General features: G+C 48.7%; 1 protein-coding gene across 1 annotated transcript; it reads left to right on the top strand.

Annotated features, from left to right (window-relative positions):
* The first annotated feature begins 598 nt into the window (after positions 1-598).
* Positions 599-23,175, top strand: LOC144108375 (uncharacterized). Its single transcript, XM_077641624.1, has 8 exons — positions 599-622; positions 1,462-1,652; positions 5,017-5,242; positions 6,583-6,756; positions 9,318-9,640; positions 12,018-12,209; positions 17,246-17,486; positions 22,684-23,175. Exons 1-8 carry the CDS (start codon positions 599-601, stop codon positions 23,173-23,175), a joined length of 1,863 nt encoding a protein of 620 aa, XP_077497750.1.
* The last annotated feature ends 781 nt before the right edge of the window (positions 23,176-23,956 follow it).

The raw sequence follows: 23,956 nt of genomic DNA, 5'->3' as shown, positions 1-23,956 counted from the left end.
GAGGAATAGTAGCCTCTGACGTCATTATCTGCGAAACCGGAAGTCAGCGCACCACCATCTTAATGGGGAAACTTCTCGCACTTTAGACCACTGCGGGGCCGCTGCGGTGACTCAGTGGTTATGGCGCTCGGCTGCTGTCCCGAAAGACGCCGGTTCAATACAGGCTGCGGGGGTCGACTTTCGATGGAGGCGAAATTCTAGAGGCCCGTGTACTGTGCGATGTCGGTGCACGGTAAAGAAGCCCAGGTGGCCGAATTTTCCGGAGCCCTTCACTACGGCGTCTCTCATAGCCTGAGTCGCTTTGGGACGTTAAGCCACCATAAAAAAATTAGAGCACCGCCGATCATGTTTTCTGACGCTGTCGACTGCGTGTCACACTATTAACTCCTTAGACGAGTTCTCTCGTCACAAAACAACCAAAAATCAGAGGGGACACTTACGCTCCACCCCTAAAGGGTATGACGCGATAGCCTTAATGGGTCAGTTCCTATACATAAAGAATTGTCATTCTCTACTTCACATTCATAGATCCCTGAGAGCCCTCGTACGGCTTCTGGGGCAGTGGTGCAGCGGTTAAGCGATGCGCCACTGCCCTACGATGGCAGGTGCTACCACTGGTGTGGCTTGTGCAACCTAGGTTGCTCTTCCCGAGGTGCCGATTATTAATTTAACTGCCACCTGCCACTGTGGGCACGTTGGGATGATGCCGCAAGGTCACGTGACCTGGGTGGCCCACCTGCCTCCTAGGTTGGTTCTCTGAGGATTTTTGTGGATTTTTCTCTCGCAGTCAACGACGTCGCTGACGCCAGATTTTCTGCGACACAAGCTCCGTAACGATGTCGCGTTCAAATCTTCCTCTCCTGCACCCTCCTCCGGCGACGTCCACCATTTGCTTTCTAAGTGGCTCTATTCAAGCACCTACGTTGATGTGTCAGTGGCCTCTGCCGTGCCATCCATTTTAATGCACGGACTGCATTATGGCGCCTACATCATCACTTTTCCGTGTGTGTCCGCAATTGTTCGCCGTCCATCCAAGCAGATTCCTTAATAAGGAGCGATGGTCCACGCTCACTTGGATAAAATAAAGACCAGTCATGTCATTATAAGCCGTAAAATTGTATACGGGGCAGTGTACAGCCCACACCACGTACTTGGCGCCGCAAGTATGCCCTCAGTGTCATGTGGAATTGAGTAGTAGACGAGAAAGCATGTGTGAGAGGCGAGGAGCAGTTCAGTGCGCACAGCTGTAGTGTTCTAGATTAATCTGTACACTATACCTACAACGCAGCCAACAGAAAGGGAACAGCAACACAAAGCGGAAGTCTGCGCATGGCAAGCGGTATCCGCAGTAAGCCATTGCAAATGATGTGTTGTGCAGGCCCTCTCTGTTATTGGAACCTTGTCGACTCTTCCTGTGCGCGTACGTCACGGACCTGTGCTTCCCTCTATCGTTGATTACAGGAGACGCTGAGCAGCAGCGGCAGCCCGTGCGACGACTTCTACGCGTTCGTGTGTTCCGGCTGGCTGCGGCATCCCTCCTTCGTCAGCACCCACGACACGCAGGCGGCGCTGCTCGCCTGGCAAGCACGCTCCAGGCTCAGGGGCATGGCACGACGGGCGTCGACGACAGCGGTGCCCCTCAACAGCACGAGGTGAGAGGGGTGGGCATTCACCTGGTCACCAAGTCACCCACTCATTTCCTCCCTCCCTTCCTCACTCACTCATTCACTCACTCACTCACTCACACACCCCATGGATCAATCAATAATTTCCTAGCGCTCTAGCTCTGCACGCCTCGTCAACGAGAAAGCCGTCATGTCTGTAGATGAAGCCAGAGCAGGCTGATGGCTCTCCCTGCCTCCTAGGTCATGTGACTTTGTGACGTCATCACAACCTGCCACACCGGATTTAGAGCGAACTGACCACAGTGTCAGGTGGCAGTAGAATTAATGACTGTTCGCGAGAGGTTGCTCGGGAAGAACAACCTGCGTCTCACAAGCCTCACCTGTGGTGGATGTTTATGAAACAGTCACCAACCGGGGCAGTGGCGCATCGCTTAACCGCTGCAACACTGTGAAAGTAAATCGGTCAGTCTGTAATCTATGAATGTAAAGTAGTGAATGACCAGTTCCGCATATATAGGCATATATGCACAGCCAATTGGGCTAGCGCAGAAGTGAATAAGCAGAATTAAACAATGCTAAACAAGGGAAAACATGCTAGCGCATCTAAGTCGCATTTAGTTTAACCAGGTAAATCGGAGGCTAATTTCTTTTTCTCTCCACCGATTGATCGATAAGTCTGCAGGTAATTAAGCAACTCATCGTCAATACTAAATAGTTTTGACCGTAAGAAAACTGATAGTACCCGCATATCAAACAAAGATCTTTGAAACAATTTTCAGTTTGAATGCGATAATATTTTAGTGCTTGTTTTCTTTTGACTTTATTGTCGCCACTCCAGAATTTTCTTTTGTTCCCAACTGACGGTCCGTTGCATTCTCTTTTATTTTATATGTATTCACAATTTGCGCGCTTATATTCATTATGTATAAGTACCAGCTTTACATTTGATTTTCTTTACCAGTGCAAGTTTTACCAGGCAGCAGCAAGTGTTCGTGGTCTTGAATTTAACTATATGTACAGGCGTGGCCAAAAGTAAACGGAGCACGCTACTGCCTACTAACATTTTTCACTCGCTTCCTAACTGAGTTTGGCAGCTGTGGTATGTGGAGGCTAGTAGCAGACAATAGTTCGCTTTCCCATGAACAAATAATGTTTCCTAATGTCCTATAGGAAAGACGAGATTGCAATTCGAACGGAATAAAGTGTTCCGTTTACTTATGTCCGCGCCTGTACATGTGCTTGCTGTGAACTTCAACCCTTTGTGAGCGTAGCGGCTGCCACCACTTGTAGGGGGTAGACTCTTCTCACGGTAGCTTTTTGTGGCTGCTCCCTCCTTGCTTAAATTGAAAATCAATGAATTTGAATTTGAATCATTAAAAATCCAGCCACTAACAAAAAATTTCAAATGGCTCTACAATTCTGCTTGTAACTGGCCAGTTTACTGTAGTCAGCCTACAGCCACCTCGTGTGTTTGTTACTGAATTGGGAGAAGCAGCACCTCTCGCCCGCGACATCATCACGGATATGAGGTCTCATTAAATCGGGACTATTCACCCCTCAGCTCTACATGGGAATCGCTTTTATACGTATGGGCAATGTTTTCGGTTGAGGCAGGCTTGAGCAAGAATACGTCGCAGGCAACATGAATGACAAGGAATCAAACTAAAGAATTCCGAAAATCACCAGTATGTGTCACATTAAACACCGCAGTGATGTAACTTATCTTTCGCGCTGTTTCTTAGTGTATTTGTGTTGGACACCACCGGTGCGGGTGCACCGCAAAACCGCAGTGCTGTGCTCAGCCGAGCATTGCAGGAAAGTCCATGCGACCTGCCTTGTTTTGCAGCCATATATACAGTTCTTATACCATTTCTGTATTACGAGGAGGATGAGGAAAATATGAAGGAAGAATGATGCAGTAACTGTCTCAATTCAGTCAAAACTTGTATACCTATGCCATTCAGTGGAAGAGAGGCCAAACGGTATGAAAGTGGAGGAGAGAGGAAGCTCAGGTAATATCGGTACCAATAAGTAAATAATAATAATAATAAATTTATTTCTGCCTCAAAGGTATATGGACAGAGGAGCTGCAGAAAAAGCTGTAAAAAATACAGCTTGACAAAGCCGCAGCCCCTATTTTTACAGGCAACAGCAGAAGACAAACAAACAACGACTCAACTTCAGGTGTCGTATAAAACGAAACAAAAGAACAAAAATGTTATGCTATACATCGCAAGAGCACTTCAAGCGTACTGAGTAAACACAGGGATAAAAAGATTGCTATTACATATCACACTCTCATACATAAAATATGAGATACAGAAGCAAAGACTTATTTTGGCACAGCTGAGGATGAAAATTGTTCGTAGCCACCTTCTATATACATCCTACGCAATACCTTATGAGTACAGGTGAATAAGTTAAAATGTGCAGATGTATAAGCGTTCAGAAGGGAAGGGAGTGTGAATTGCAAACGTTCTTGCCCGGAGTTTAGGCGTGCTGTTGGCACCATCCATTGTTCGGGTTGTCTGAAAGGGTAATTTGTGGTTTTCTCTTGCAAGTTTGCCAATCGTCGAACATGGTTGGTACCATTTTTTTATTTCTGTTTTGTAACAAATGCTCAACCGGTATCGATATAATTCATAGATTTGGACCACACCGGCTGCAAGAAAGAGACCTTTGCTGGGTGACCCATAGCTAACATTGAAGGCGTAGCGAAGGGCCCTTTTCTGCAACATGTGTATTTTGCGAAGACAAGAATGTGTTGCAGTTCCCCATACAAGATGACAATAATTTACGTGAGAATAAAAAAGTGCGTTATAAAGAGTTAGTTTGAGTGACGTCGGAAGAATGTGCGGTGTGCAACCAATCATGCCCACTACTCTAGCCAGTTGTTTGACAACGTGAGCTACATGGTGTTCCCATGACATGGTTGAAGAAAATATAACTCCAAATGAACCATGAAAGCGACCTCCAGGACAGCTTCATGCCGAAGTCAAAAAATGACGAGCGCGACAGGAGCGGTGTACTGTGCATAACATCTACGGAAAGTGTAAAGCGTTGCTGATTTGCCAAGTGTCAAAAATAAAATTTTACACCCACTTCCGCGGTCAGTTTATTTTTCCTGCTGATAGCCTGTATCACTGCTCGGCATGGGCCAAGTTCTCTTTCCAACCGCGGCACTAGGAAACAGAGGCTCACATTATATATAGCTGTAATGGCGCGATATGTTCGCATCCTCTATACACTGAAACACACACTGAAGTTCGCGCTTAAAGGCGACCATGGATGCTAAACCAGATGTGCCAAAACACTCACTTCACCCTCAGAACGATGTCTAATATGTTTAGCGTGGTGACCACGTTGTCACAGTGTTTCGTCTATGGCCCAGAACTACGGCGTCACAGAGGCAAGAACTCCTGGTCACCGGCGACCACCGGACCACGCGCAGCTCGGCGAAGGCGGCGGCGTTGTACAACGAGTGCCTCGCGGCCTCCATGAAGCACCGCGTCGACGCCCTGGCAGTCTTCCTCAGGGACGTTGGCCTGGGCTTCTCCAACCACGTCAAGAGGCCCGTCGAGCTGGCCATCAAGATCGACCTCTACTACAACATCAAGGTAGGCCACGATGCTTCGCTCACTCAACTGATCTTTCTTTGTCTCATCGGTAAGAGCGATAAGTCATTGTTCGCTGCTCTCCTGCAATTCGAGAAATCCTGTCCACAGGTCAACGAATTTTTTCTGGTTCAAAAGCTCTCCACTCCGCGAGCTGTCAGAGTCTTTCAAAGCCGCCCTGGTGGCTCAGTTGTTATGGCACTCAGCTGCAGACCCAGAAGACACGGGTTCGATTTAGGCCGCGGCGGTCGAATTTCTATGGGGGCGAAATTCTAGGGGCCCGTGTACTGTGCGATGTCAGTGCACGTTAAAGAACCCTAGGTGGCCGAAATTTCCGGAGCCCTTTACTGCGGCGTCTCTCATAGCCCGAGTCACATTGGCACATAAAGCCCCCGTAAACCAAACTAAACCAGAGTCTTTCAAAGATGAGATCCTGAGCGCGCAAGTCGAAGCAATAGCCTATATGATGCTGATACTTGACACGTTGGACAGACGAGCCAGCGACAGTGATGTTCTATACGGGGAATTTTCGCTTTTTTTTCAGGGAATTTTAAGGTTTAACTATGGCGAAAAGCAAATCTTCAGGACGGTTTTTCGGGATGTTTTAAGAATCGAAATTTTCTAGCTTGTTCCAAATTGCTGCAGCAAAAAATTCCAGAAATAGCTACTTTTGAACCTAATTGAGGTGAATTTTTGGTTACGGCATGGAGCAATCACTGGCCACTGAGGTGCTCAGGATGTGATCCGTTTAGTTGGAGTATTTCACTGGCATCAAACACGACGTGTCTATGGTGCTCCCTGTGCATTCTGTTAGCATTAGTACACCTGCTGCAGTTTCTTTTGGCACCACACGACGTTGAGGTACCAACAGCATAGAAGGCAGGAAGATGAGATTCCTGTCGACACACACAAAAAAAAATTCAACAAGAGGGAAGACGGGAGCCTTATTCTGATAGCCAGCGTTTCGACAAGAGAACTTCTTAAAATAATGCAGTTCGATGACAAGGCCTCTTGATGAAACGTCTTATAGGCTGAGGCTCTTCTTCCACCTCTTGTTTAATCTTGTTTTGTCAACCGTAAAGCAGCTGGATATGTAAGTGGGGACTAATATCCTTGAACTAGGCCGGAATTTTTTTTTCATTTTCTTGCCGTCTCATTGATTTATGAGAGCCAAACCTGCGACATAAAAACCGCAGCCTCAATTCTGCGGCGCCCACGTTTGACGCGAGGTCGGGTTTTCCGCTGGAATGTGAGCTGCGGCGGCGAAATTCGTCAACTTTTGACTTCGAAAGATCTAATTTGGACCGTGAGTGACACATGCCTTTTTCGGCAACTCTTGCCAGACGCTGTTCGACCTGCGCCGGCACCCGACGTGGCGGCGTCCCGACGGCCGGCCGCTGCTGTCCATGGGCAGGCGACTCGACTTGGAGCCCTGGCGGCGCGAGAGGGAACATATGCGCCGCCACGAGACCTATTTGGAGTTCGTCCAGAGATACGTCGTCGCCATCGTGGCACACGTGTGTACCCTCTGCCATGTAGGACCCGTTGCGCGCACCATTAGGGCAACAGACAGGACTTCGGGAAGATGCACCAGGAGACGGCAGACAGTCAGATCGGGAATCGCTGGGATGGGGAGGTTGCGGCTGGTGCAGGAGAGGGTTATTTGGGTATGGATAGGCGAGGATATGGATTTACGTACTGCGGGGGATGTTGGTGATTATGATAAGGATGATCTCCTTGATTAGCATGCCCCCCTGCATGTAGTAGAGGGCAGAAGACTATGTGTGTTAAATCATTAGCGAACACTCAGTGGTCGCAGACGCCAATAGGTATTATCTTTAGCTTGTCCGCTGCACCTAGTACCCGGGAGGGGAGGGGCGAATGCAGAAGGAAAAAGATCCTGAAATGCATTTTCTTCCGAAATATAGATAACCGGCCACTACAAGAACAAAGGGAATCATTTCGCCTCCCCTATTCTGTTGTCCGTCTCCTCAGGTTGTATGATATGCACGTGTGTTTTTATTGTCATCCTTAGTTGATAAGCGGCGCTGCGGTCGCATTAGGGCTTGCTTTTTTGCGAAGACGAGGTTAATGCTACACGCGTTGAGACGAATCAAGTGTCAAGAAGCGCTGTCAGGCTTTTGCTAGCAGCTTCTCAACGCTGTCTTAGCAGCTCGTCTTCCCTGCATTGTCTGTGTACCATGCAACTGCTCTGCGGAAATCCGTCTAAGCAAGCTCGCAATGACGATGAATTAATCACCTCTTAATATAGGAAAGTCATTATACAGTACTTTCTCGTGTTCTGAAAGAAATGGTGTGGCGCTCGAGAGAAAGAAAACTAATCACTGAACTTCAGCAGTAGTCAAAGCAGATTCGTATTAAACTATGCTTCGTTATAATTTTAACTTTGCTCCTTGGTAGTTTACACAGCTATTACCACATTTTAGACGAAAATGAAAATGCTTGCATAGGAGTAAACTACGTCGAATTATCTTTTGGTATTGATTCTTGCACAGAAGATAAGTTGAGGAAAGTTAACGAAGCCGTGCGCCACTGGCGAGGACCGAGGAATGAACAGCCACATGTCGCTCAGTATTCCCTTCATATGTACAGACAGCAAATTATTTCCACCCATTCGAAATTTATCGGTACAAGTATGAGCCAAACGTCCGAGGTCTTGGCTAAGAACGGTACTGACAAGTGATAAGGAAAAGCAATATCCCTCGAAGCTTCGTTGTGCTCAAAGAGCATGACTATGACTATTTTGCACGCGACACAAATTAAAGGCGGCGCATGTAAACTGTGCTTACTTTGGTAACCTCTTTGCTTATATGTTTGCATGTGTGTCACGTTCAAAGTGAGCTCAGCGCCCGTCTTCAATTACAATGTACACATAAAAGGAAACACTTTTTGGTTGCTCCTCAACCCGCTTGTCGATACCACGGTATAATCTGCCGCGAATAAAGGCTTCACATACACGTAACAAATGTGCGTAGAACTATAACTAACGCTGCATATCAAATACCAATTTCACACGTACTACTCCAATTGCGAGGGGGAGAGTCTATGCTCACAGTTCATATTTTGCCTGTCTCTTTATTTTTTTTGGTTCCGAGTTGCTCATGCATTGGTGGTGTTGACCTAAATAGTAGTCATCTTTCCCACGCTGTATGCTTCATGCGCATGACGTACATTGGTGAGCTGCCCTGTCTAGAGCGCGCCGACGGTGCTCTGCGGAGCAAGTCAGCGCCATCTAACGTTAGGCTCTGGGTTCGAGTTATGCGTCCCGTGCGCATGCGCAGCAAAAACAGAGGGAAGTCTGCTCATCGCTTCCTTGTCAAGTCCCCGCCTTGCGACTTCGTTTTGTGTCGCCAGGAACGCGCTGCCTGCATTTGTGACGCTCTGACGGTGACCAGGACGTCGTCATGTCACCGTGTTTCACGAGTGTAACGAGACGGCCACGCAAGCAAGCGCGAGTGGTAGCGTATTATCACGTGTTTCTGCATCCAAGTTCCCGGATCTGTACAGATGCCAAATGCGGTCTCCTTTGTAGCTGATAACGCAGCGCAAAGACACGTCATCAAACAATACGCCTGCAATGCATGGTGCATGTGGTAATGCGAAAGCTTATACCGGCAAGACGAAAACAGACATAAACAACCAACTAGGCCCAATTTTCGCACATTAAGCCTGGTGCGTGTTTGAAACGCGTGATCACCCGATACCACTTGCACTTGCTTGCCTAGCCGCCTCGTGATTCAGGCGGAACGCGTTGTTTTTCCGGCCACTGTTACATATATTCAGCACGGCCCTGGCGGCGTGATGCGCCAGCACTGAGCGGAAACGAGGCCGAGAACCCACGAGCAGGGACCGCTTTATTTTGGCCGCGCATGCGCACGAGACGCGTAACTCAAACCTAGAGCCTACCGTTAGATGGCGCTGACTTGCTCCTCAGGGCACCGTCGGCGCGCTCTAGACAGGGATGCTGACTACTGTACAGGAAGGTACGGGTCTCTACATCTTGGTGTAAATAAATTGACCTGAACTAGACGCTTCTCCCGCCTGGGACTCGCCACAGGAGAATGTAACCGACAAGATCGTTCACGACGTCGACTTCATCACGCACCAGATTATGTCCACGGAGGAGTCTGTTCTTGCTGTGTCTGCTGTAATCCCCGACGAAGACCCCGACCGATTCTACGCCATCGTTCCGCTGCTGGCGCACAGCAGACCACCGATGTCGTCTTTGAAGAGGCTGAACAACCTGGGCGAGGTTGCGGTGGGCCACCCAGCCGTGCTCGCATACCAGGACTTTTTACTCTTTGAGATAGAAGCCTCTGATCTGGCCGCCTACATCACCTGGGAGCTGGTGCGATCCCTTGGACCGCTAGCCGACCAGAGGTATGTGTTCATGAGTCATTCTTTTTTGAGCTTAGGTTTTCTTTGTGCATTTATTTACTTTCCCACCCTCGAGGCCAAGAGAAAAAATGGAGAGGTGTGAGGCCATCATGGATAAAATTTGTAATCGCTTCTTTGTACTTGATACAGGCATAGATGGCAATGGTGGATGCAGGCGCTTTCATTCATTTGAAGTGCGGGGAATTGATTATTTTTTTCTTATTCTTTTCATCGTTCTTTACTCTTTCACTGTTCAAAGTGAACCACTCTAAAAGGCCTACGGCTGTTAGTGGGCACATCACAATAAATAAATAAATCAGTGCGGGCTCAGACGCATGATGCCTTTAGGTGCAAATACTCCTAATGGAAAATTATAGGCATATGAATCCGGTGAAACATGGTTAGACAGAGGCACTTGCTACGCGAAGCAAGCTCGGTTAACTCAAGACATGTTTTCATTCCAGACATGGAGCGAAATGCGGAAACCCACGTCACAGCATATTTTCAAGCAGTATCCTTAAGAACGCTATAGTCTACTAGAAGCGTCAAGTGATAGGCTACAAAGAGATATTCGACAGCCGACATTTGCTCCCACCTACGAGCGTATTAGGGACAATGACTGATAGTGGCGAGTGTATGCATGCCTAGGCGCTTACCTCATAGTTTGGGTCTCCAATACCCATTGCTCGTTTGCCCTAACCAGTTATAACTAGATATCCTTCGCAGCGTTTCCTGTCGAGCGTGCTGAGTACAGTTGTATGCAACTTTTCGCAACACGGAAGCCAAGAGAAGGCTTTTCATTGGCTATCTAAGCGCGCAGCCACTTATTTTGCACTTCTCTGGACGACTTCAAGAAAGAGATTAGGATTTTTTTTTTTTGCTTCTATATTCTGAAACATTCCATGGAAACTTCTGCCTCCATCCTCATCTGTTTCCTAACGCTTGCATTTTCTTTTCAATCTCGCTTTCTTTGACGGAGACATGCCATGCTCATGGCTTCGTCGTGCAGAGTATGTTAGAGACGTTCCAGGTTCGGTATGTCCTCCATACAGTATTCTCACCTTTATTCAGAAGTGCCGGCTGCATATTGCAGGACACATAGCAAGAGCGGATACAGCAACATTAGTGCAAATAATAAAGTATTAGCAAGCAACATTCCGATGCACTGCACTGGCAAACTCTGCAAGTGCAAACTACGCAAGGAACGTTCAAGGGCATTCCATGATTCGGTGGTCACGAAAAAACTGGCACGGAAAACTGTTGGCTAGCTGTGGTTAATGGGCCTATACTTGCTAACGCAGCACTTCATTTTGAGGCAAGGTATAGTGAACAGCTCTGGATTAATTTGGCCAGCCACGGCTCTTCGTTGAACAATCCTTACAGCTGTGGACGGTGTGCCTGTCTTAATGAAGCCCGCCTCGACGATATTGCGGATCACATGCTACGCGTGCACGAACTTTGTAGAGTCGAGTTGACTATTCGAGAGAAAGAGTGACTTTTGAGGAGGAAAGCTATCACCAGTCCTCATGTTCAACAATGTGCAACAATATGCAAGAAATAGGCACATATTGCAGCAAAGCTCTTTATTGTTTGTTTATGCTCAAAGCCGCCTGCACGCGGCTTCATCAGTTCGTTTGTGACGCGAAATGCCACCAGGTTTATCTCGAATCATCGCAGCCACACGCGACTGCTTGCACATTGTTCGAGACTGTTGTACCTGCTTTTGGCGTCTTATCTTGAAGGTTCTTAAATTGAGCACGGCTGAGAGCGGTGGACATTCTGGTATTCGATGCTCGCCGAGCACGCTTGTTACTATCGCAGCTGCCGAGTTGTTCATTTTATTTGGCGCAAGTCAGCCCCGTAAAGTGTTTCTTGTGGAATCCTTTTGGTGCTTTAGTTACTACCGGACTGCCGTCACCAGTACGTGACAATTAGGAAAACTGAAATTGTTTGCATCATTCTATGTTTGAAATGCTGATTTTTTTTCTCTCACGGTTAGTATTCGCGAAAGGATTTTCCGCAACTGTTAGTATCCGCGAACGTCTGCATCGACCGCGCTCTCTGCCTCCTTAAACCACTCACCACAACACGCAGCATCTGTTGGATTTGTGCGAGTTGATTCATCTAAGGACTCGATGATGCGCAAACATAAAAATATGACGCTGATCAAACTCGGACTGGTTGGTCCTTTAACATCAAAATGTCGGCGGCACTAAAGCAGATATGTACACAGACAAAAACAACGCAGAAGCATTGCAGTATTCTTGCCTACTTTAGCGTCCTGATATAAGGATGCCGAAGCGGCTATTTCTTAAGTGTTTTGTTGTAACGGAGACATGAGTCCCCTTCATACCCCCTCACATCCCTTCACAAATTGCAGGCTTTCGTACGGCACCTCTGAGGCCAGCTGCTTCGAGGCCGTGTACAGGCTCATGCCGTACCCTAGCGTGCTGCCGTACATGGAGGAGCTGGACTCTTACAGTGGCTGGGAGGAGGCCGAGCTCATCTTCAGAGACGTCTCCGAGGCTATGGTCAGCTTCATGAAGAAGCGAGGAATCAGGCTTCGGACCACGTGAGTGCGCTTTAACAGGACGAAGAGCCATCGTCATAATGTGCGCTGGCTGTTTTATCCCTCGCGGCTGCGAAAACTGGGCGCCGTCCGGCATCGTGCACAAAAATCCTGATTGGCTGGTATGCTCTGACATAACCAGAGCGGAGAAACGCCATTGGCTGGATGGACGTGAGTTCACCAGTACGGAAATGACGTCATTAAAGAAGGTTCGTTTCTGTGAACCGTGGCAGGTGATGTAGGGGAAGAGCTCGGGAGGAGCAACATAGGTCTGACAAGCCCCTATCAGTCACTTCCGGCAAAGACACCAATAGCTTCGAATGCTATCACATTTCCAACACATAATGGATCAGGTTGTGCCCCCATTCTGCAGAAAACTCGGCGTCATCAGCGTTGTGAGCAAGAAATGGAGCTGAATAGGGGGGCTACACCTAGGTGACAGGTGGACCATGACCATCTCGGTCATGTGACCTTGTGACGTCTTCACACCCTGCCCACAAGATTGTGGGCAAACCGCACACCGTGGCAGGTGGCAGCTCAGTTAAAGATTAATCGCGAGAGTTTTCTCGGGAAAAGCAACCTTGGTCTCACAAGCTGCACCGGTGGCAGCACCTGCCGTCTCACGAAAAAAATTATTGTGGGACTAAAAAAAAGGAAAAATAAAGTGTCCCCGCTATACCACTGCGCCGGGAGTGGTATGAGGACTCCCAGCGAATAACGAATTTTAAGTAGAGAATGGCCAATTCCGCATATGTGGGCATTAACCCATTAACTCTATCGGTCATGCCATTAAGGCAGAGATTTAATGTCCTAACCATTTTTTGCGAGCATTATTTCAACTTCAATTAAATTCAAGTGCCCAGAGAAAAACATAGGCCCCGGCACCTTGGACACACTTCTTTTTTTTTTTCTGCACTTCCACTCCTCCTACTATTCGCCCGCACTAGTCTGCTGTCCACATCACGACAGAAACGCTGCAATCATGCATTTGTTCTTTTATGCTGTACTAGTAGCCACAGATATTATACTACATCTCATAAAAAATAAACATGGCCAAATAAAAATTCCGGGACCTATCACTCGTTTTCTGCACGAAATGGCAGGAACGGTTGTGCAACAGCTATAATATTCTCAACTTTGCACGCTTTAAAACCGGAGGGCATAAACTTTATTGCCTCCCATTCATCGTTGCAGGTAGTGCCTCGAAGTAAAAAGTTACCTCCTCACTGCACAGTTGCAGTCTGAGTGAAGAAAAGCGTTAATACCCTGGGAAGATTACTCTAACCTCGGACGTATCTCAGGTGGAAGTGCGTGAATAAGTGCCTCAACAAAAATATCGTTATCATCTAAACCAACAACCGAAAATTTACAGATGGTTGATAAAAATAAAATTGCCTCTCTCGTGGGCGAGGAAATGATAGCAATAATTGCGCCTTCTAGTCAGCTGTTTCAACTTTCTAATTATTATAGCTTGCTTTTCGATGTTACGGTACCAGCGTGTGCGGCCAATTTCTTATGCCGGTAACAGTACCAGTTGTGTTCCTTTATTTTATCGCTTTCGTTACCAGTGCTCTTTTTCTTCACACTCCATTTTTTTTTCTCCTTTTACTGACACTGCTTTTGCAACCCGTAAAAGTGCATCTTCTTCTAGCTTCCCCCTTTGAAGTTGGCTTTTTCTCAAGAAGAGGGTTATAAAGGCAAAGCATACTTTAAAAGAGGCGACTTTAAGCCTCAGTAACGTGAATTTTGGTTGCGGGTGTGTATGGAACAAACTAGTATTATAGTATTTGCCCCGCAGTGGGCGTAGTCATGCTGATGATGATGATGATGAGTATTACATAAGCTATTACACTACTAAGCTGCGCTGCAGAGCTCTAACTCTGCTACTGCTCTGACGATGAAAACTCAGACTGCGCAAAAGCTATGTGCTGCTAATGATTTTATATCTATGCTAATGATTTTATATGGTAATGATTTTATGAAGGAGGGCTTTGCGCGGCTAATAACTGCGAGTGTGGTCCGGCAAGAATGACCTCGTGCTTGTACGCGTGCACTCACGCGTGTGTTTGCGTGCACTCACGCGTGTGTTTGCGTGCATGTGTGCGTGCGTGTGTGTGTGTGTGTGTGTGTGTGTGTGTGTGTGTGTGTGTGTGTGTGTGTGTGTGTGTGTGTGTGCGTGCGTGCGTGCGTGCGTGTGCGTGTGTGTGTGTGTGTGTGTGTGTGTGTGTGTGTGTGTGTGTGTGTGTGTGTGTGTGTGTGTGTGTGTGTGTGTGTGTGCGTGTGTGTGTGTGTGTGTGTGTGTGTGTGTGTGTGTATGTGTGTGTGTGTGCGCGTGCGCGTGCGCGTGCACGTGCGTGCGTGCGTGCGCGCGCGCGCGTAGGCTACATCGAAACAGAGCAGTGTCCGAATGCCATACACAGCCGGGCATGCCGCCCCCGACGCGTGAGTTAATCAGGTATGAAACACGCCAAGCTGCTTAAATATATTAAGTCTTTCATTGTCTGCTGCATTTCTTGTCGCCTGTCATTGTCGTTCGCTACCGCTTATTCGCTGCACTCGGCTATCAATGAATAAGGGAACCGTTCTGGGGACATCTTCCTTAACTTTATCTATACGACGCCTATATATCAGCTTTATTACACCCACTGTAATTTCTACAAATCTTGAGCACTTTTAATGGGACGGAGTGCCGGTCGCGTGTGGGTTCTAACCTCTGTGCTACAGACGACGGGGTTTGATTGTATCCCTACATGCATATCACTGCACTGTCAACGAAAGGATGCGATGCGGAAGACTATGTTTGTGTCGCTACTGCCTTTCACCACTTCGTGCGCCTTGACCGCAGCGGTGACCTCGTGATTGAGCATCCGCCTCGCATGCGGGAGGTGCGGGGTTCGATCCCAGTGCCGCCGGGTACCCACCGGTGATACAATGGATGCAAGCTTCCCATGGCCTGGTGCTCGGTTTATTCAGGGTGAAATGCTTGGGAAATAGGTATTTGAGGCCACCTTGAGCAAATGAAAAATACATTGTGCCAAGGCGCTCTGTGGCAGCAGGTGCCCCTGGGGCAAAAAAAGTTCACTATCATCATCATCATTTTAAAAAAATACAGAATTACGTCATTCGTGCCGTGTTTGCATTGACAAGGGGCTTTCGAATTTTTGCAATCTGCCCTGCATGACAGTATAGGCCGTCATTAAAGAACAAAAGCAGGAACGAGGCAGAAATGCCAGTGGGCGTTGGCTGTGGACGCTGCTCTCAATTCTCGCACCCTGTCCAGCAAAACGTTGGCGAGAGTCTAAGGCTTGACGTGACGGCTCAGTGCCTGCAGCATTCTGCCGAGGTCTATGTCAATTGCTTTGTAACTGTCCACAGTGGCTGAATTTTGATTAAGGTTGTGCCCTGAGCCCGGGTTGTAGCTTCGCTTAAGCAGCGTGCTGCTGCAAGGTGACCTAGAGAGAAAGAGACACTCCTCTTCAGAGCGTACATTATCGCTCACTCATAGGCTGGTCACTATCTCGGTCAGCCGTTACGGTGTCCCCACAGCCAATAGAACTATAGTCAAGATCGTCATTTCAGCCCGGCGCTATTCAGCAACTTGACTACTCGGCATCAACCCTGTCATTCTCCCCACACCATGACCGGAACTTCTTCCTCTAGTCCTTTTCGCCGTTCCTTTTCAGTGATTCACCTTGCTGTTCCGCGGAACTACGTTTTTGACTTCCCTTCTTTTCCCAGGATAATTTATCGACCGCTTGTCTACTACGTCGGCTGACGTAGGTGACTACGTCAGCCGTCTGTGCAAAAAACCATGAACGTCGTTGTTTCAGCCTCTCAGCCACAATGTTCTTCTCGTAGCTGTGTCAATCCTGGCCTCCAGCACTGTACTTAGGTCTTCCTGCGCCATGATGCTATGCGCCAGCTGTTGTAGCCGCTTTAAGATCGCTCTTTAAGGGTACTCAAGCATCCAAAGCAGTTTCTTCTCTTCATCAATGGTCGTGAAGATCTCCACCGACCGCTTCAAGCCCGCACACTTCAATAGTGACGTCATCGCCGCCTCCAGACCGGAGAACTCGCACACACTACGTAAGGTTCGCATCAACTTCCGCTCCTCGCCACTTACCGAACCATATCACTCGTCTGTCTCATGGTTCATTAGCGGCACCATAAGCCGTCTCCTGTCTAGGCTTTCGTGTTATCCATTACTTCAAAGAGTCATTACGTGCGTTACATATTGGCAGTTCCTTTTCTGTGAACGATGCTACCTAAATTTATTAGAAATGGGAGAACTTGGACAAGTTTTGATTTTTTATGCTCCATAGAAATCATTTATTTCGAGGGGAAATTCCCACTATCTAAAGCACAGTCTACCATGGTGGCCAGAACATCAAGTGCATACTGATGAGTACATGTCTCAACGACAGGCTGCATCTATACAATTGTGACGTTTACCGGGTTACACAACGTCGCGTTGGCTTTGGCGGTGAGGTTGCGTCTATGATCATGTCAACCTGTGACGACGTTTCGGTCTCGCTTCTTACTCATGTAATCGATAGGCCCTGAATTCGTGATAGCCGGTTAGTTCTGTGACGCACAATAATGCCATGAACATTATCGAAGACAGCTCTTCAACAGACTTGTAATAGAATCAAAGATGCATATTTTCTGTCCAATCAAGTTTCCCAACATTCTTTCTATCGTGGACAGTTCATGCAAGCATAAACATCGCAAGCTGCCACATAACACAAAATATATTCGCGGCTTCAAAAGCACCTTAATTCTGTGGTCACGTGCCACTTGAGTAGTCATGTCATGTACCATTTTTATAGCTGCGCATTGTTTATTCGTGTTCGAAATGCAGACAATACACTCTACACAAATACTCTACAGCAGTGCATATCGCCTCAACTTGTTCGACCTATTTTGCAATTTAACTGCTCTTGAGTGTGTTGTGTGGAGGAAGGGTCCGCTGCCAGGAAACCCTTCTTTCCTAATTAAGGCAATTTGGCTTTGCGTTTGACGCCCGACCACTCATGCAGCGATGCCAGCTTCCGACTGCTGCTTCCCACGGCCACCCAGCTGGACACCTTCTACGCGGAGCTACAAGTCCACGAGGAGGAGACCGAGGAGGATGCGGAGGAGGAGAAGCGGCCCTTCCTCCACGCGTACCTGGCCTCGTTGTCCCAGATACGCAGCAAGGAGCTCTTCAGCATCGCCCACGCCGACGCCGACGCCGACGCTTTCTACCCGGTGCCGCCCCCACGAGGCGGACATGCACAGGCTAGTTGCGCAGCTTATCTCGCAGAGAAACTATTGCACACACGTGCAGCGCTGGGTGTAACTGCCTGAGTAATGCTTTCCCAACGATTGGCCACAGAAGACCCTGTATTCCATCTAGGCTCGTCGTCCACTTCTTTCTTTCCTCATTTTACTATTCTTGCAAGCTCACGGATGACAATAATCTATACTCATACCCATGCATGATGCATGAATGCAGGTAGTCTTCGATCTGGCGCACGCATTGCCTACACGACACTTGTGCCAAACGGCGAAGCCAACCGTGCAGGCGTTTAGTTCTGGTGATCCCAGTGTCGCCGCTGCACTCTTGGATGCGATTGTTCACTCTAAGCGTTCTACTTAGTCTACCAAGCGATGAACGCGCTGTGCGCGGCCATTTACTATTGGGAACAAAAGGTTCCAGGAATCAAGAAATGTGATCACGCGAATAAGAGCCAGTTGATTCATCGATCACGTGATTTAACTTCGTCGTACTATAGCACGCGAGTGCTACTTTCATTTAAGCAAATGGCTCCCAGAGCCACTGCCTAATTGCAGAGCTATGGGCTTCCGTTGCACCGCAAGCGTCCTGGAGACGATTGTGCCCGATAATACGCTTGTAAAGTCAAGAGCGGTCTTTATGTTTGTCCAGGTGATCTTCACACCTGCATTGTCAATCAGGTGTTCCCTGCAGAGTCTGCATTTGAACTCGGCAGCGCTATGCGGACTCAAAAGCGAGTTATAATTAGCCATGCATGCACTAAAATTCCTTTCTGGATTGGGAAGAAACATCGCCTTTTGACTATACGCTGCTTTCCCACCTGGTACAGAGGGCAAAACGCTTGCCTAGAACATGTTCTGGGCGTGTTTCGGGCTGAGCACGCAATATCTAGCGATAAAATTTGCTTAAAATTGGTCTGGATGTAAGCATGTGCAGTTAAACTCATAGGATTCCATCGTCATTTTTGCCTTCCTGGTTGCAGTGGCTTTGGGAGCTGCGGAACACGCACAGTTATGTCGTTCTAGACGTGTTTTGCCCTCTGTAGAGTAGTCATCTTGTAGCAGTTCTCCGTGAGTGCCTTATTACGGAGGACAGTTAGCGCACTTATGACAACAAGACCCTCATACGGGGCAGTCATCGGTACCTGGCCAGCTGTTTCCCAGCAGCAGAAAAATTTTAACGCGACAGCGTTAAAGGCCCCGTTGTCCAGAAAATCAGGTGTCGGTGTTGTCGACATCGGCATCGGCTTTGCGAGCGAAAAATCACGAGCATGGCTCTGGCAGATGGCACCCAGAGAGCAACCTACGAGGCAGGTGGGCTACCTAAGTCACGTGGCCTTGCAGCGTCATCACAACCTGGCCACCGGAAACTGCCCACCTTGGCAGGTGGGAGTTAAATTAATTTTTGGTATGACGACTACCAGGGATGTATGAACGTAAAGTACAGAACTACCTTCTGCGTATATGGGAGTTAACTCATTACGCTATCGTGTCATACCCTTCAGGTCGAGCCGCCGCGGTGTCTCAGTAGTTGTGGCGCTCGGCTGCTGGCCCGAAAGACGCGGGTTCGATCCCGGCCGCGGCGGTGGAATTTCGATGGAGGCGAAATTCCAGAGGCCCGTGTACTGTGCGATGTCAGTGCACTTTAAAGAACCCCAGGCGGTCGAAATTTCGGGAGCCCTCCACTACGGCGTCCCTCGTAGCCTGAGTTGCTTTGGGACGTTAAACCACCATAATCAAACAAACAAACCTTCAGGTGGAGCTTAAGTATCCCCTCCAATTTTATCTCATTGCTCAGTGTTATAGTGTCTGTGGTTGTTGGTGTAATAATAATTGGTTGGTTTTGGGGGGAAAGGAAATGGCGCAGTATCTGTCTCATATATCGTTGGACACCTGAACCGCGCCGTAAGGGAAGGGATAAAGGAGGGAGTGAAAGAAGAAAGGAAGTAATAGGCGCCGTAGTGGAGGGCTCCGGAATAATTTCGACCACCTGGGGATCTTTAACGTGCACTGACATCGCACAGCACACGGGCGCCTTAGCGTTTTTCCTCCATAAAAACGCAGCCGCCGCGGTCGGGTGCGAACCCGGGAACTGTTCGCACCCGACCGCGGCGGCTGCGAAATCCATAACAAGTGCCATTTTCTATACGCGTTTCCCTAGCAGTGTTTTGTGATATCACGTTGCAAGGGAATTTTTAGCTACCCCATACCTCATGTAATGCCTCACTTGTGAGGCGCTTGAGGTATGCGATGAATTGTTAAATAAACTAACAAACTGCAACTGATATTGCTTTAGCGCCGTGCACAAGTATCAGAATTATAACGAAAAAGGGCCTGAATAATACACGCTTGGACGCGGAGGATAATTTCCTCCAATTTTTTTTGTTTTTTTATTTTCCAGCCACGAGCGGTAATTTTCACAGTGATAAATCAAAAATTATGAAAAGAGAGAGAGAGAGAGAGAGGGTTTATTGATAGGAAAGGCAGAGAGATTGGCCTGAAAAATAAATATCTGGCCTGCTACTCTGCTCTGGGGGACGGGAAGAGGAGATAAAAGAAGGCCACGATGGGGGACGATGATGATGGGAGGAGGCAGATAAAAAACTACTTTAAAAAAAAACGAGGCACACTTTCTGACATCACAAACGCGAGACAAGGTCCATGTCGCTCAAAAAGCGTGAGAGCGCTCGCGTTGCCTTTACAGTTCTAAAACTATCCGGCCAAGCGCCGAGGATCAAATCCTCAGAGAGGAGCGATGTGTCCATAGGCTTCAGAGCAGATGCGAGTATGAGTCTTGCACGTGCATACGCTGGACACGCCACTAAACATGTTCTATAGTCTCTAACACGCCACATGTGGTACATTCCGTTGAGTCCGCTTGTCCTATTAAGTGCAAGTATTTGCGCGTGAATGCCACGTTTAAACGTAGTCTACGGATAACGCATGCAATAGGGCGAGGTATTCCGCGAGGAACTGAAAAGGTCATCGTCGGATCTAGCCGTTTAAGGCTGATGTGGCGGGTGTCTGGCAGGGCCCAGTACCTAGCCGTCGCCCTCCTCATCAATTCCGAAAGGAGACAAGTTGTGTCCACTATAGAGAACGGTACAGCTGTACGCAGGCCACTGCTGAAGGCGCTCCTTGCTTCAGCGTCGGCGGTCTCATTTCCATCGAGTCCGTAGTGTCCGGGGATCCACTGAAACACTATACGGTGGCCATTTCCATGAGCAAATGATACGAGACTAATGATACCAAGAGCCAGAGCTTGGTAGGCTTTGTGGCGTAGGAAGCATCCTAAAATGTGTAGCGCAGGTTTACAGTCGGTGAAAATGCACCACTCCTGAGGCGGTTCTCCGCAGATGTGGCGAATCGATTCCCGAAGGCCCACAAGCTCTGCAGCGGTTGAAGTAGACTTGTGTCCCAAAATGAATCTGCGGGTCGTCTGTTGTGCAGGGATTGCGAAAGCTGCTGTTGATGCATTTGGAGACGCAGATCCATCCGTGTATACGTGCACACATTTGTGGTATTCTGACCAGATGTAGGCAAGTGCGAGTTGCTTCAGTCCGCTAACCGGCATCGCAGACTTCTTGATTATGCCAGGGACATGCAGGCAGACTGAAGGCTGAGCGATTACCCATGGGGCCTGCAAGGAATGATGCGGCAGGGCATAGTCTGATGGCAATTCGGAGCGATGGAAGCGCAGTGCGCGTGCAAAACTGCTGTCCGGTCGCTCATCAAAAATCTTCGTCAGCGGGTGACAGCGGTACCGTTTAAGCGCACGTAAATATACACGAAGTGGTTCGTGTGACAGGTAGACCGATATTGGGCACGCACGAGATTCCTCAATCGTGCCTTTGTTCGAGGCACAACGTGGTAATCCGAGGCATATCTTGAGCGCCTGTGCTTGGACACTCTCTAATGTCCGCAAGCAGGAAATACTCATATTAGAGAGTACAGGAAGGCTGTAACGAATGTAGCCAATAAAGAGGGTATAGTAAAGTCGAAGCAAGGAGCGCTCCGTTGGGCCCCATTTAATGCCTGCCACAAAGCGAAGCACATGGCAAAAAAGAGTCTTTTCTTTAGCATGTTTATATGCCTCGACCATGAAAGATCGCGGTCAATGATAATTCCCAAAAATTTGTGGTGGGAGACGTATGGTATTGCAACCCCTTGAAGAGTTACCGGGTAGTGGCAGACAGACTTGCGCGTGAATGCGACCACAGCACATTTTTCAACTGCCAACTGCAAACCCTGACGCCGTAGGTACCTTGAAGTAGATGACACGGCACGTTGTAATCTCGCACGCATTTTCGGACATGTCGAACCCGACGCCCAGATGCAGATATCATCAGAATAGGCACTGATGTGAATGTTAGTGGGAAGTTCATTCACCAGTCCAATCAATGCCACGTTAAATAGGGTTGAGGTAAGAACTCTTCCCTGAGGAACTCCACGGCAAACCTGATGACGGGTAGTCTCCCCATCAGGCGTAGACATGTAAACAGACCGGCCGTTGAGGTAGCTCCCAATCCACGAATACATCCGGGCGCCAACGCCAATCTCGTCAAGGGCATCAAGGATGGCGTCATGAAGTACATTATCGAAGGCCCCCTTGATGTCCAAGAAGACAGCAGCGACGAGTCGGCGACTACGTTTTTCATGTTCCACTGTCGATATGAGGTCGATTACGCTGTCAATCGAAGAACGTCCCCTCCGGAACCCGGTCATCATATCCGGATAGCGAGCATTCTGCTCTAAAAACCATTCGAGCCGCGCCAGCACCATTCGCTCCATAACTTTGCCGACGCAGCTTGCTAGTGCAACTGGCCGGTATGAGGTAAGCTCATAAGGAGGTTTGCCAGGCTTCAAAAGTGCAACCAGGCGGCTGATCTTATTATGAAAATTATGAAAAAGTCTCTGCTGTGGTAAGCGGTTAATTCGTGCACTATTGCAGAGTATCCCAGCTATCACGAAATTCACTGTACTTGTTGATGATTACTTGGGTTCTATCTAGCCATCAGAGCCTCAAAGAACATATGTTCTTTGCGAAGGCTAAAAGGTGCAGTTGATTTTATTTATGTCACCATGTTCGGATCAGAGTGCGCTTCTGGACTATTATAAAGTTGTCCACCTGTTTTTCCCCAGTATACAATGCTCTCTGCACGACGTTCTATTCACGCAGCTCAACCCGCGGTGTGCGCAGGTCACCCAAGACGGCGAGAGCCGCGTTCCCCTGACGTGGCTCTTGCCTCCGCGGTTCGGCAGCGATGTGCCGCCTCTTCTCAACTACGGCGGCTTCGGCCTCGAACTCGCCGCAGCCCTGCCCCGGGGCGTGCCACTGACAGCATCGTGGCTCGAGTGCCTCGAGCGGCTCGAACCCCGCCTGGCCCTGCGTGGCGAGAACGACGCCCCGGCGCGTCTGGCGCTCGCCACCGAAGTGGTTGGGGCGTTCGTCGACCGCCACTTCAAGGTTGGCCGCCGCATCGCGCTGCCTGGCCTGGAAGAGGCCACTGAGGACATGCTGTTCTTCGTCAGCGCCTGCGCGGGCATGTGCTCTAGGAGTGACCCGGAGGCCTCCTACCGCTGCAATCTGGCCGCCAGGAACTCGCCCCTCTTCGCCCAGGCATTCAACTGCACCGAAGGGTCGTACATGAATCCCCCTAAGCGCTGTTCCTACGCCAACCACACTCGCTAAGGATAGTAGAAGAATATAAAAGAAATAGCACACCACATACTTTCTTTGTTTCATAACATGGGCTGGCGCTCCACTTTTTCACCCGCTTATGTGTTTATGATTCATGGTAACATTTTTACAGCGACAGCTGTTAGGCGCCCGTCCCTGGCTTGCGCGTCGTAGTCGTCCGCCGTCGGCGTAGCCGGTGGGTGCGTTAATGCCACAGTCAACCTGGGTCGCATAAGCCTACGGGTGGCTCTGTTTGGAGCAGCCATCTGGCAGTGCAAGGGTGCATCACTTGACCCCAGCACCGATGCGGCAGGAAAATATCCCCAAAACTACGTAGATGCCTGAACAGCTATCACTGAATCTCGCGTTACACAGTCGTAACCGTCCTACATCTGACCGAGGCAAAAGGCACCGGTAAAAAAAAAATGGCAGTGGCTTAACTAGGCTGACCCTGGAATTCAGCGAAAAGCAAGCACGCTTGCTAAGCGTCTGAGGCTCGTCAGTGGCAGCTCCGCTACACGCTCGCGACAGCCGTTCTATATATACCCACACGACCACGTGGCTATGACGTGGTATCACATGGTCTTACGACAACCCCATCAGATGTCATCACGTGGCTTCACATCACCCCATCGATTGTTCTTAAGATCAAAGGTCAACCCAAAGGTAATCCAATGTCAAAGGTCAGAGGTCAAAGGTCGACTAAAGGTCACTGGTCAAGATCAGGGATCAAGGATTTTACACCATAACTGTACCACATATGGTGATACACGGCTAGCGTGGTTCGGCTGAA

The sequence above is a fragment of the Amblyomma americanum genome, chromosome 10 (assembly GCF_052857255.1).
Source record: "Amblyomma americanum isolate KBUSLIRL-KWMA chromosome 10, ASM5285725v1, whole genome shotgun sequence".
NCBI classification, from domain to species: domain Eukaryota; kingdom Metazoa; phylum Arthropoda; class Arachnida; order Ixodida; family Ixodidae; genus Amblyomma; species Amblyomma americanum.
This window is presented reverse-complemented; position numbering and strand designations above follow the sequence as displayed.

Excerpts from the sequence above, each read along its gene's own strand:
- LOC144108375 (XM_077641624.1), top strand. The coding sequence starts at position 599 with ATGGCAGGTGCTACCACTGGTGTG. Across the intron at positions 9,641-12,017 it reads GGACCGCTAGCCGACCAGAG|GCTTTCGTACGGCACCTCTG; the intron begins GTATGTGTTCAT and ends CACAAATTGCAG. Across the intron at positions 17,487-22,683 it reads CACGAGGCGGACATGCACAG|GTCACCCAAGACGGCGAGAG; the intron begins GCTAGTTGCGCA and ends CGGTGTGCGCAG.